The sequence below is a fragment of the Pistacia vera genome, unplaced genomic scaffold, assembly GCF_008641045.1.
Source record: "Pistacia vera cultivar Batoury unplaced genomic scaffold, PisVer_v2 Contig275, whole genome shotgun sequence".
NCBI classification, from domain to species: Eukaryota; Viridiplantae; Streptophyta; class Magnoliopsida; order Sapindales; family Anacardiaceae; genus Pistacia; species Pistacia vera.
In genome coordinates, this window is record NW_022196085.1 from 82,422 (window position 1) to 95,812 (window position 13,391).

General features: G+C 38.8%; 1 protein-coding gene across 1 annotated transcript; it reads right to left on the bottom strand.

The window, feature by feature from the left end:
- Positions 1–4,346: 4,346 nt before the first annotated feature.
- On the bottom strand, positions 4,347–6,834 carry LOC116133777 (ankyrin repeat-containing protein ITN1-like). The gene is made up of 4 exons (XM_031419465.1): positions 6,555–6,834; positions 5,721–5,888; positions 5,093–5,514; positions 4,347–4,997 (listed from the first exon to the last, which is right to left on the bottom strand). Exons 1-4 carry the CDS (start codon positions 6,832–6,834, stop codon positions 4,347–4,349), a joined length of 1,521 nt encoding a protein of 506 aa, XP_031275325.1.
- Between the last annotated feature and the right edge of the window lie 6,557 nt (positions 6,835–13,391).

Sequence of the window (13,391 nt, forward strand, 5' to 3'; positions counted from 1 at the left end):
CCTTGCCATCTTCCACGAACCTCACAATTATCGTGAGGCTCGTACTGACTCTCTTTGACAGCAAGCTATGTTTGATGAATTGAATGCTCTTGTCAAAACACATACTTGGGATCTAGTGGACTTGCCTCATGGTAAAGCTGCATGGGGATGCAAGTGGATTTATAAAATCAAGACTCGAGCAGATGGATCAGTTGAACGCTACAAGGCTCGACTTGTTGCTAAGGGGTTCACCCAAGAGTATAAGATTGACTATGAGGAGACTTTTGCTCCTATTGATAGACTTACCTCTATCAGATCTTTACTTGCAGTTGCTGCTGTCCGGCGTTGGGAACTTTTTCACATGGATGTTAAAAACGCCTTCCTTAATGGTGGTCTTATTGAAGAATTTTACATGCAGTAGCTATGAGCATCCTCCACATAAAGTTTGTCGTCTTTGTCGTGCACTTTATGGGCTCAAACAGGCTCCTTGAGCTTGGTTTGAGAAATTTTAGTCAGTGGTTTCTCAACAAGGCTTTCTTTCTAGCCCATATGATTCTGCACTCTTTCTTCACACTACTGGGGCAGGTACTATCCTTCTTCTTCTCTATATAGATGATATGATTATTGCTGGTGATGATATTGCTGGTATTCAAGATCTTCAAACTTTTCTTAGTCAGAATTTTTAGATGAAGGATTTGGGACATCTTAACTACTTCCTTGGCCTTGAAGTTACTTCAAATCAGGATGGTTATTATCTCACTCAAGCAAGATATGCCTCTAATTTACTTTCCAAACCTAGGTTGACAAACAGTAAGATAGCCACCAGTCCACTTGAGTATAATACTAAACTTCTGGCCACTGATGGTTCTCCACTTGCAGATGCAACTCTTTATCGACAGTTAGTTGGCAGTCTCATTTATCTTACTGTCACCAGGCCTGACATTTCATATGTTGTTCATCTGGTCAGTCAGTTTATGAGTGCACCTTGATCTATCCATTTTGCTGCGGTTCTTTAAATTCTACGCTACATCAACGGTACTCTGTTTCATGGTCTGCACTTCTCATCCCACTCCTCTTTGGAGCTGTAGGCCTATTCTGATGCAGATTGGGCTGGTGATCCTACTGATCATCACTCCACCACTGGTTATTATTTCTTACTTGGTACTTCTTTGATTTCATGGCGTAGTAAGAAACAGTTTGTTGTTGCCCGTTCTAGCACTGAGGTTAAGTATCGCACTCTTGTTGATACGACATCTGAACTTTTGTGATTACGCTGGCTTATGAAAGATATGGGTGTTCCTCAATCAATAAGTTCTCCTCTTCACTATGATAATTGTAGTGCCATATATCCAGATTGCGCATAATGATATTTTTCATGAACGTACTAAACATATTGAGATTGATTGTCACTTCATCAGCTACCATCTTCAGCAGGGTGTCCTCCAGTTACATTCAGTTTCTTCTGAAGATAATCTTGCTGATATTTTTACGAAATCCCATCCACTTGGTAGACTTGGTGATCTTGTTTCCAAACTCCAATTGACTTCGCCACCAAGAGTTTGAGGGGGGATGTTAGTATATATATTAGTATCTTATTAAATCCCTAGAATATATGATTATTCCTGTAATTATGCTATAATTTCCTGTAATTATGCTAGGTTAGAATCTTTCCATATAGTGTATTTCCTTATTAACTTTGACCTTTTCCACTATATATAGCGGCCTCCTTTGTATAGTTTATAATACACAGAAATATACAATCATATGATTCCTCAAAATTCTCTTTATTTCAACAACAACTACAACAAATTGAAATTAAATCGATCCCTCCAAGGTTGGTATGAAGTTAATATCCTAAAACTATATATTCATTAGAATTCATTCTTTCAATTAACCTGCACTGGAGAATATTTTGCAATAAGCTAGTAAATTGACTACCTTTTACGAGAGAAAATACTAGAAGATTATAGTACAATATGTGCCTTCTAAATTGCAGATTGCAGATATTTTGACTAAAGCTTTGTCTTCTACTCAATTTGCTAATTTGAAGAAGAAACTAACTGTTGAAGCTCCTAATGAGTAGCCTTGGAGTGTGAAGTTCAGCTTTGAAGAAATACTAAAGTACTGATATGCAGATTGTTGGAATATGAACACATTTTGTTTGTTGATGCAGATATTGAGTTTGAGTTAAACCTATCTTAGGAGTTTGAGTTTGGGAATATTTGTTTTCCTTGTACTGTGAGTTGATTTAGGGAAATAGAATTGGTTTAGGACTTTACTCTGAGTTAAAGTAGGAGAATGAAATTAAAATAGGATTTGAAATATGAATCATAGTAGAAAAAGAATGTCCTATTATGCTTATGATAAATGGGTTAGAACCAATTCATTGCTATGAGAGAAACTATGTGAAAGAGTGAATGATAAGATGTGAGAAGAGATATTAAACACCATAGGAATATAATGTTTGCCTATGTAATGGGTTGATGGTGTTAAACACCATATGGTAGAGTTCTCGCCTTATAGGTCGATGGTGTTACACACTCTCGTATCGTGTTCATGAAATTATAGTAGAATTCTCTCATTTGTGGATGTAAGCGAGTTATGCTCAACCACGTAAATATCGTTTATGAGTGTGTGATATTCTTCACATGTTGTTGTTCTTTATTTTATTTTCAGTAAATGACATTTACCCATCCAAGGTTTGGCAAACTTGCAAGTTTCCACTATTGCTTTCATAAATTACAAATTCCACCTTTAAATTAACATCGTTAGTTTTCTCTCAACCCCCACATCTCAAATTTCTCTCAAATAACCCGCATATCCTAATGGTAAGGCTGGCGGTGGTCGGCAGTGAGGTGAAATGGTTGGAAAAAAGCTACAATCAATCAAAAAACCAAAAATACTTCAAAACCAATCATTCTCCTTCCAAAACAAACTCCAAATCAACCTCAAATCAACCCAAAAGCAAAAATTTTGCAAAATCCTAAGGGGGGGAGGCGAGAGGCGATTGGCAGGCAACCATGGTCGAGAGTGTTGGGGGTTTTGGAGGGGGGATGCCTGTGGTGCTATAGGTGGTGTCAGGAGTGATTTCTGGCACAAATATCGACCGAAATTTGGTTGGAAAGGTGCGACCACCAAGTGAAACCCTAAGGTAGAGGCGATGGCGATCGGCGAGCATTTGTGATCAACGATGTTGAGGGTTTTGGTAGGGACAAGATGGTGATGCTATTGGTAGTGTCGAGGGTGGTTCCCAGTGTTGGGATCAGTTGGAATTTGTATTAAATGCTCGATCAAAACTAAGAGCGGCGACCGTCGATTGGGGTTTCAAACAGATAGGGAAGTTAAGGGTTTTGATGTGAGGGTTGAGGGGATTGTAATGGTGGTGTGTGTGTGGTTTTGGTGGGGGGGATCAACTACGCTGAGAATAGGCCGGACTGGCCTGAAATCGCCGATCCTTTGGTGGGGTGAATTTGAGATATGAGGTTTATTTTGAAATAACTCTTTTATTTTTCACTCCTCCAAAGTCTAACATGATATCGGACAATTGATTGTATTGCTCTCAAATTCTAACACAGATGTCTTGTGAGTTTAATGAAATATTGATGTGAAATTCAGTTCAGTTTTTCATGATGAGAAGATCAGATTCGCAGATATATTAAAGTGTTGATGTGAAGTTCAGATTTGCAGAATTACGTTGAAGTGTTGATGTGAGGATTTGTTAGATGTAAAGGTCAGGTTTGAGGTTAATAAAGTTTAAAGTTGATGTGAAGATTAGTTTTGAGGTCAATTAAGTTGCTGCTGTTATGGTAATTGTACTTCAGAATTGTTGGTGTCAGGACTCTTTGTAAACTTAATATGGTTACTTTATAGCGTGTAATTGTTTGTGATGACATGTCAAGCTAAAACTGTGACACAGTTTAGCTTGAGGGGGCTGTTGTTTGTTGACCATTTAAAGTCAGAGGTGCCAGATCAGCTACTTTTCTAAGTCAGAATTCTTCGAGCCGGTGTCGTTTTGTTCTGTTTCTAAAATCAATTGTAAAGTTAGTTACTGAATAGTTACTGTGCTCTAAGTCTATGCGTTTGTATATAAATTATAAAATGCTAATCAGTTCAGATTAGCTTCTAAGCAATAATAAGGCTCATTAATTCTCTGGAAATTTCTTTGCTGTTTTCTGAAGTTTCACAATATTCACTCATCCTACCACGTAAAATAATTTTTAAACTCACATGAGTTTATGTTATCAAAAGTATTTTTATAATAACAATCTTGGAATTCTCCCCCCAAAAAAAAAAAATTCATAAAAGAAATAAAAATGTCATTCCCAAATGAGCAATAAGTGCTATTATTTGTCGTCTGTTAAGATTCATTAACAGCGCCGATAATATGTTCCAAAAAACTTACTGTGCTTCCTTGCTTTCCCTTCATCATCGAAAAGCTGACTTATTTTGTAGGTTGAAAGCGCTACGTCAAACAAGAGTCGTCGCTGCTGCTTGGTGAACAAGATGACGGGTAAAGAAGCAATCGCTGTAACAAGAATTGGAACCCACATTTTTCCATCTTTAAAGACAATGAAAATGGTTGCACAAAAAACTACCGTCATTGCTGCTATGGATAATAAAAGTGTTGCGAGCCCAACAATCAACTTTTTAGGCAACTCCAAAAGAAAATCTTCTTCAGCATATCGGAAAGTGAGAATAGATAAGAAGGTTAGAATGGAGCAAACGGATGTTACCAGAGATACTGCATCTGATATGACAAAAATTGTGAAGGACACTTTATGAACAAAATGAGGAGTCCCTGACTCTTCTTTGGTTCCACCTGGTACTGTGAAAGCTGCAGCAAAAACCACTGTGGCAATAAGTGCGGCCACAATCATGCATGAATTTGCAGTGCCCTTCATCCATTTTTCCCCCTTTTCCTTTAACCGTTTGTGCTTCTTGTTGAATAAAGCTTTTGGAGTTTTTCCTTGTTTATTTTTTGCTTGAGCAGCCGATGGATTCAGTACATTACTCACTTCCTATATTAAATGTTATCAAACATCTTATGTATTAAGAAAATAGAAATTGTACAGTCCTACCCAAAAGTAAAATAAAATAAGTTGTGTAAATTTACCTTAAACCATAACAATTCCTGCTGCATTTGGAGGGCTACGCCTGGTATAGTATCGAGCTGATCTGATGGAGCGGACGTTGCAGCCAAATGCAAGATGTTCTCGTAATCATCATCTTTGTACTGAAGTATTGTCTTCTTAAATGATGGACCTACGGTGTCTATGAGTTTGAAGATATCCTTTTGGCGTTTCAAAGCAGCATTGCGAAATATTTGTCTACATGTATCTCCTTTGACTTTACGTATCAACTCAGGATAATCACAAATAATTAAGCTTAAAAATTCAACGTTTTCTTGTTCGACAGCAAGATATATTACTTCATCGATCCAGTCATCACGACAATCTATTTTTTCCAAAAGTAGTTTGAGTAATTCAAGTGCTTTTGGAGGAAGCTTTTCATGGGGCAACTTGTTGCTACTAGAAACTGCGAGTTTCATACCAACAACATAGTTAGAACTAATAATTTTAAATTGTGAGGATTGTGAGATGTTTCTTAAAAAGTTCGAAGTAGTTGTTAATTATCCAATAGGGCACTTTTATTTATTTTTTTTTATTTTTTTTATTTTTTAAAGATTTGAGGAGAAAGATCAATAACAGGGGCCGGACTTGTTAAAGATTAGAGAGACTAACATAGGTTAAAGCATGTCTTCAGGATTCCTTGCTGATTGTGATTGGCAAAGTCAGGAGACATCATAGCTGTTCCAGCCAAGATATGTAATGCTGCCTCCATCAGCCACCATTTAGATAAACTAACGGTGGCCAATATTGGGCGTTCCTTCAGCAACGTCAGCGCAACATCTAAGAAACAACGACCAATGTTATGAATAATGTAGAAGGAACATTTTAAAAATATTAATTGAAAATTAATCAGATTTTGGCTTTTTCAATATATCCTATAATATATATTTTTTTTTTTCAGATAAATAGGATATGCGTTAGAAACACTCCATATAGAATAATCAGCTATAAATGACATTTGATCTTTGGCCATTGTGCCAAAATTGGTGGAAGCTATGTTAATGTAGATGGCGTTGTCTTATGCGAAGCCAAACTAAGAGCTGTTTTGAGAAGTCATCGTTTTATAAAACGTTTTATTAGTTTTGAAAAACAAAGTTACAACACTAGACCTGTTTGAAAACATAAGGTGTCTTTTGCTAGCTGACACCTGCTTGTTTATTCGATGTATTTGGTATTATTGATGTTGTTGAAGGCCAGGCATACTTTATTTTTCATTTTTATTATATTTTTAACCATCGATATTTTGTTTAGACAACAATTGTGCGTATAAATAATTTCTGTTGGATTTATATCGACATATAATTAAGTTAGTGTTTGTGTTATATATATATATATATATATATATTCCAATCATAACCTACGTGATTAATTAAATTAAGAAAATTAACACATAGATGATCAAGTAATTAAATGTGCAATTATATCAGAAATAGTGCATATACTCACCAAACAAGTCAGTTCTACTGATCAGACTGTGAAGCAAATCCACGCCATCCTCTTCCGCTAATTTTTCTTTTGTGACTTCATAAAGATACCCTATCATCTCTTTGTGGCCGTGCTTAGCGGCAATGTGAATTGGTAACATATACTGAACTCCACGAATACTCGGTAATTCTTCATTTTTTGCTAACATTATTGTGGCCAGTTCCATTCTTCCTGATGCAGCAACAAGAAAAAAAGCATTATTGCCATCACGATTTTGTATAGCCAATTGCTCTTTTGTCATATAATGTTATGCCTGGGAATTCAAGAGCTGACGTGGGGAGTCACGTGATGAAGTGTGACCTGCTTCCGTCAGAACGGTAAGCGCACCTCAGGTCTGCCAAATGCTATGGAGCTCTCACGTGTCCGTTTCCCTGCTCCAAATCGCGTGAAATCAGCTTGGGAAGTGGGCAATGAGACGTAAAGCCGGATTATGTCCTGACATTCACACCAACCCATGGATTTAATGATGATTACATTCATTCATCCCGTTATAAAAAGAGGAAGACCCCTTCATTAAGGGGATTCGGCCATTTTACACTTGAACTCTCTTTGAAAAACTTTGTATTTACTTTTCCCAATTATTTGTAAGTCAGTCCGCTGTTGCGACCTGACCCACAATACTAATACAAATCAGTGGACGTAAGACTTGCTACCTTAGCATTCGAACCACTTTAAAAAGCTCTCATTGCATTTATTTCGTATTTTCAACCCATGATCACGTGTGTCTCTTGACCAATCAACGTTACGCACGTGTTGATTAGTTGGTGTTAGAATCTCGCATCAACATATAACATACGAGTTTTTTGACAAAAATAGAGGAGTCTGCCGCAGCTGCAATGTGTAGAGTGTTGTCCCGGTTGTCTGATATCCAAGCAGTTAAATACATTGAATTATTCTTTGGATCTTGCTTAAATATATCATTATAAGCTGAGTCCCATTCTTTCCTCAATGCAGCTCTATACAATTTTTTAAAGTCTTCATTTATCCTTGGATCCTCTATCAAGATGAAACAAGGACAAGAATTATATATAAACACCAATTCATTCAAACTGATTTAGATGAAAATTGGTAGAGTATATTAAACATATTAACTATTTGTACAAAATTCATACACACAAGGTGTTAATCTAGTTGTACTTTGATAATACATCTCTATGCCATTTATTCAATAAACCAATGGCTAACATTTTTCATTTTCATTTATATAATTACTTTAATTTAATACAAATATAATTTTGATAAGAAATAAATCAGTTGAAACATGTTCAAACACTAATCAACCTATAGAGTTGGTTAGAAAGTAAGAGACTAAATTAAGCTTATTTAGTTTTATTAAGAGTACTCTAGTTTTTTAGTCTTTTTAAAGTACTTGTTATAGATTTATATGTTTACATTAGGATTCCTAGTCAGAGTAGAATTAGGACGTCTCTTATATGAAGATTGGGTCTATCAATTTATATTTGAGAAAGATAAAATAATAAAAATTGTCCTTGTGTTAACTTGAGTTGGTATCATTTTATGTTATTTTAATTATTTTTTTTTGAGATTATTTATCCCTATTGAAGTGGATTTTTGAGGTTCTTAATATTCCCTATTGAAATTCCACAATTTGATGGATTTTTTTTTTTATTTATTTTTTTTATTTTTTTTTGGGTATGGTGGGGGGGTGTGGGGGGGTGTGGGTGTGGGGGGGGGGGTGTGGGAGGGGGGTTTAGTGAGCAACTTTTTTGGAATGTCAAAATCTCTGGAGGTTGTAGATCAAGGACTTGTGGTACCAGCAAACAGCAAAATCAACACAGCAAAAAAGATAGTTTGGTAGATGCTATTAAAAAAAGATTTGAAGGCTCGTTTTTAGTCAATATTACGTAAGACGTGTCTCTTTCTAAGAAGATTGCCCACACAAAAACATCAAAGAATGCATGGGACATGATAAGACTTCGGATGGGCCGCAATGTTCGCAACGCAACATCAAAAGAAATCCAAAGTATCATGCATGAAATGCATGAAAGAAATCCAAAATATCATGCATGAAGACACGTACGCATTCAGGTGGTTGTGGGATCATTTCATAGTCAAGCTTCTATTATTTAGGAGGGATTAACAACCACTTGCAGAACCAGTCATAAGTAGTGGTAGAAGAGATAAAAGCTGTTGCATTGATTTTCGCTTTCGCTTTCCCCTTTGTAATTTTTCATTTGAATTTATTTCATTAGGGTGTTAAGGACCTTTAGCTTCGGCAACATATGCTGAAAGTTTGTTAGATTTATTTGTATTTATTGATAGTGGACAGGAATAGAGGATATCAGATATTTTTAACGCAATTTCTTTGTATGCTCTGTTCTCACCCGAAGAGAACACTGGTAATTAATTGCTGTAGTACACGAATCTTTGACTAGGACCTATCAGTGGTATCAGAGCTTTGTTACAATGGCGTCCAACAAAGAGAGGATCGAGGCTTTGGAGGCTGGACTCGGTGGAGTTCAAGATGGAATGCAGCGATTGGAGTTAGGCATAACTGATAAGCTGCACCGTTTGGAGGAAACCATCAACAAGTTGTCCGAGGTTGTGCTTTCAACTAAACAACCACCCAGCAACAACAATAAAAATTGGCGAGAAGGATCCTCCCGTTCGTATTGTGAGGAGAACGATAGTGGCAAACAGGTTTTCTCTTCCAAAATGGCAAAGTTAGAATTTCTGAGATATTCTGGAGATGACCCAACTGAATGGTTAAACCGAGTAGCTCAATTCTTTGAATTTCAAGGCACGGTGGACAACCAAAAGGTATCATTGGCATCTTTCCACCTTGAAGGAGAAGCCAACCAATGGTGGCAATGGTTGCATCGAGCTTACCGAGAGGAAGGTCGCTTGGTTACATGGGAATCATTTGAGGAGGAACTGTGGGCTCGTTTTGGACCCACAGAGGGTGAAGATTTTGATGAAGCCCTATCCAAAGTTCAACAGGTCGAATCCCTTCGTGATTACCAGAAAGAGTTTGAGAGGCTTGGTAATCGGGTTCACGGTTGGTCACAGAAGGCGCTCGTAGGGTTGTTCATGGGTGGCTTGCGTTCCGAAATTTCAAAAGCAATTCGTATGTTTAAGCCTAAAACCTTGAAGGAGGCGATAAACTTGGCTCGCATGAAGGACGAACAAATACAGCGGCAAAGGAGGATCTCACGCCCACCACTACCCACTCGCACCCCGCCGACTCTACCAACATCAACAAAAACTTCACCTGTAAAGAGATTAACTTGGGAGGAGATGCAAAGAAGACGTGCACAGGGACTTTATTTTAATTGTAATGACAAGTTTACTGTAGGACATAGGTGCCAAGGACCTCAACTATTATTGCTAGAGGGCCACAACGAAACCAACGAGATTGTGTGTGAAGAGGTTGTAGATGAAAATTTGATAGAGAACCAACATGCAGATTTGATTGAACCAGAAATTTCTTTACATGCGCTCACTGGCTGGTCCATCCCTCGCACCATGCGGATTAAGGCTCAGATTGTCCATCACGAATTAGAGGTGCTCATTGATAGTGGATCCACGCACAACTTCCTCAGTGATAAAATAGCAGAGATACTTCAGCTACCGGTTATTTCGACGGAACCATTTGTCGTTCGAGTGGCTAATGGTAGCAGTCTCAAGTGTTAGGGAAGGTTCGAAAACGTACGGGTTATCCTTCAGGGTATTCCTTTCACATTAACCCTCTACTCTCTCACCTTTACAAGACTTGATCTCATGCTAGGAGTACAATGGCTTGAACAACTTGGGCCAGTGATGTGTAACTGGCAGAAGATGACCATGGAATTCCAATGGGAAAACCAAGAACATAAGCTGCAAGGGTCAGATAGTCAAGTCATCCAATCAGCATTATTAGAGGCGGTTTCGAAGGAAGTCCGACAAGGTAGTTCAATATTTGCTATTTATCTCCAGTCCATCAACAAGGTGGCTACGCCCAAAATGCAATCGGATATGCAAAAGACAATAGAAACATATGCGGATATTTTTAACGAACCCACGCAGCTACCTCCGGTTCGTGAAGTGGATCATTGTATTCCCCTCAAAGACGGTATTGAACCCGTCAATGTAAGGCCCTACAGGTATGCCCATTTTCAAAAAATTGAGATTGAAAAACAGGTTCAAGACATGCTTAAATTGGGGCTTATTAAACCTAGCACTAGTCCTTTCTCTTCACCTGTTCTACTAGTTAAAAAGAAAGATGGAACTTGGCATTTTTATACAGATTATATGGCACTTAATGCGGTGACTATTAAAGATATGTTTCCCATTCCCACTATTGATGATATGCTTGATGAGCTCTACGGGGCTACATACTTTACCAAATTAGATCTAAGGGCAGGGTACCATCAAGTAAGGGTAAATCCTTATGACACTCACAAAACGGCCTTTCGTACACATAATGGTCATTATGAATATCTGGTTATGCCCTTTGGCCTTTGTAATGCTCCTTCTACTTTTCAGTCTATTATGAATTCCATTTTTCGCCCGTATCTTCGTAAATTCATATTAGTATTCTTTGATGACATATTAGTTTATAGTCCCAATTGGACCATGCATCTTGAACATGTTATTGAAGGCTTTTGACATATTATGGCAACACAAGTTTTTTATTAAAGCCAGCAAGTGTGTTTTTGGGCAACACGAATTGGAATATCTTGGCCACATCGTGACTAACCAAGGGTTCAAGGTGGATCAAGGAAAGATTGAGGTAATGATCAATTGGCCACGACCTAATAATATTTCTGAATTACGTGGGTTTTTGGGTCTTATAGGTTATTATCGAAAGTTTGTCCGGAACTATGGGCTCATAGCACGTCCTCTCACTAACCTGTTAAAAAAAGGGCAATTCAAGTGGAACGATGACGCCGAAGATGCCTTCCTCAAGCTTAAGCAGGCCATGACCACCACTCCCATTTTGGCCATGCCAAACTTCAATGAGCCCTTTATAGTAGAGACTGACGCCTCTGGAGAAGGAATTGGTGCTGTACTCACCCAACAAGGCAGACCAATCGCCTTCATGAGTCGGCCCTTAGGAGTTGCCAAACGTTCTTGGTCCACCTATGCCAAAGAAATGTTAGCTATCCTACAGGCGGTGCGTACTTGGAGGCCATATTTACTTGGTAGGAAATTTTTCATTCAGACAGATCAACGCAGTCTCAAGTATTTCATGGAACAACACATTGGGACTCCGGAGCAACAAAATTGGGTGGCAAAGCTGCTGGGTTATGACTATGAGATTGTGTACCTTCCAGGGCGTGAAAATTCAGCGGCTGATGCACTGTCTTGGGTCCCGGGGAGTCCTATTCTTAATGCTTTGTTTGTACCGCATGTTGAGTTATGGGAGGACATTAAGTCGGCAGCTAAGAATCATCCATATATGGACTGCTTATGTCAATTAGCTCACAACAATCTGGGACGGCCTTACTCTTGGCGAGACGGGTTAGACTTTTACAAGACTAGAGTAGTGGTGCCACCCAACACACCATTGATTCACCAGTTGCTTACCGAATTCCATGATACAAGAATAGAGGTCACTCAGGTGTTTTACGCACGTTCAAGAGGCTAGCACAACAATTCTATTAGCCTTCCATGTATCGTACAGTCAAGGAATATGTTCAATCTTGTGAAGTTTGCCAAAGAAACAAAACTGATCATCTCTCTCTAGCAGGACTCCTCCAACCACTGCCTATCCCTTGTCAAGTATGGGATGATATTACTATGGATTTCATTGAAGGGTTGCCATCCTCCCATAGTCGAAATACCATTCTGGTGATTGTTGATCGCCTCAGCAAATACACACATTTTCTACCCTTATCTCATCCATTTACAGCAAAGGTGGTGGCGGAAAAGTTTGTTGAAGGCATTGTGAAACTACATGGAATGCCACGGTCTATTGTAAGTGATAGGGACCCTATTTTCATCAGCAAATTATGGCAGGAGTTTTTTAAACTGTCGGGTACACAACTCAAGATGAGTTCTGCCTACCATCCTCAAACGGATGGCCAGTCCGAAGTTGTCAACCGCTGTGTGGAACAATATCTACGCTGCTTCGTCTATCAACAACCACGTCAATGGAGTACATTTTTACCTTGGGCTGAGTTGTGGTACAATACTGCCTATCACTCTTCTACAGGCATGACCCCATTCCAAGCTCTTTACAGACGACGTCCTCCTATTATTCCATTGTATTCGATGGGATCTTCACCCGTTGATGAAGTTGATCATAGCCTAGCCACTAGAGATGCATTGTTGAACATCTCAAAGACAACTTGGCGGCAGCAAGGAATCGAATGAAGCAAATAGCAGATCGTGGCCGAAGGGATGTTACATTTCAAGAAGGCGACCTTGTTTTCCTCAAATTACAGCCTTATCGCCAACAATCAGTTTTTCGACGCGCTCATCAGAAGCTTGCAAGCAAATACTATGGCCCATATCCGATCGAGGAAAGAATGGGAGCCATCGCATATAAACTGAAGCTGCCCGACAGTGTGCGCTTGCACCCAGTTTTTCATGTATCGCTGCTCTGGAAAAAGCTTGGAGATGGTTCCGTGACCAGTTTAGCACTTCCGCCAATTTCAGATGCGGGTACACTTGTGATTGAGCCCGAAGCCATACTAGATACTCGCTGGGTGAAACGTGGGGCTAAGTTTAGTGAAGAAAGTTTAGTTAAGTGGCGTATGCTGGCTGCAGAAGACGCTACGTGGGAAAATACCGACGAGTTGCTGAAGCGGTTTCCAAACTAGGACCTTGAGGACAAGAGTCCACTGGGAGAAG

Excerpts from the sequence above, each read along its gene's own strand:
- LOC116133777 (XM_031419465.1), bottom strand. The coding sequence starts at position 6,834 with ATGACAAAAGAGCAATTGGCTATACAAAATCGTGATGGCAATAATGCT. Across the intron at positions 5,515-5,720 it reads GAAGACATGCTTTAACCTAT|TTTCTAGTAGCAACAAGTTG; the intron begins GTTAGTCTCTCT and ends TGAAACTCGCAG. Across the intron at positions 4,998-5,092 it reads AGGAATTGTTATGGTTTAAG|GAAGTGAGTAATGTACTGAA; the intron begins GTAAATTTACAC and ends CATTTAATATAG.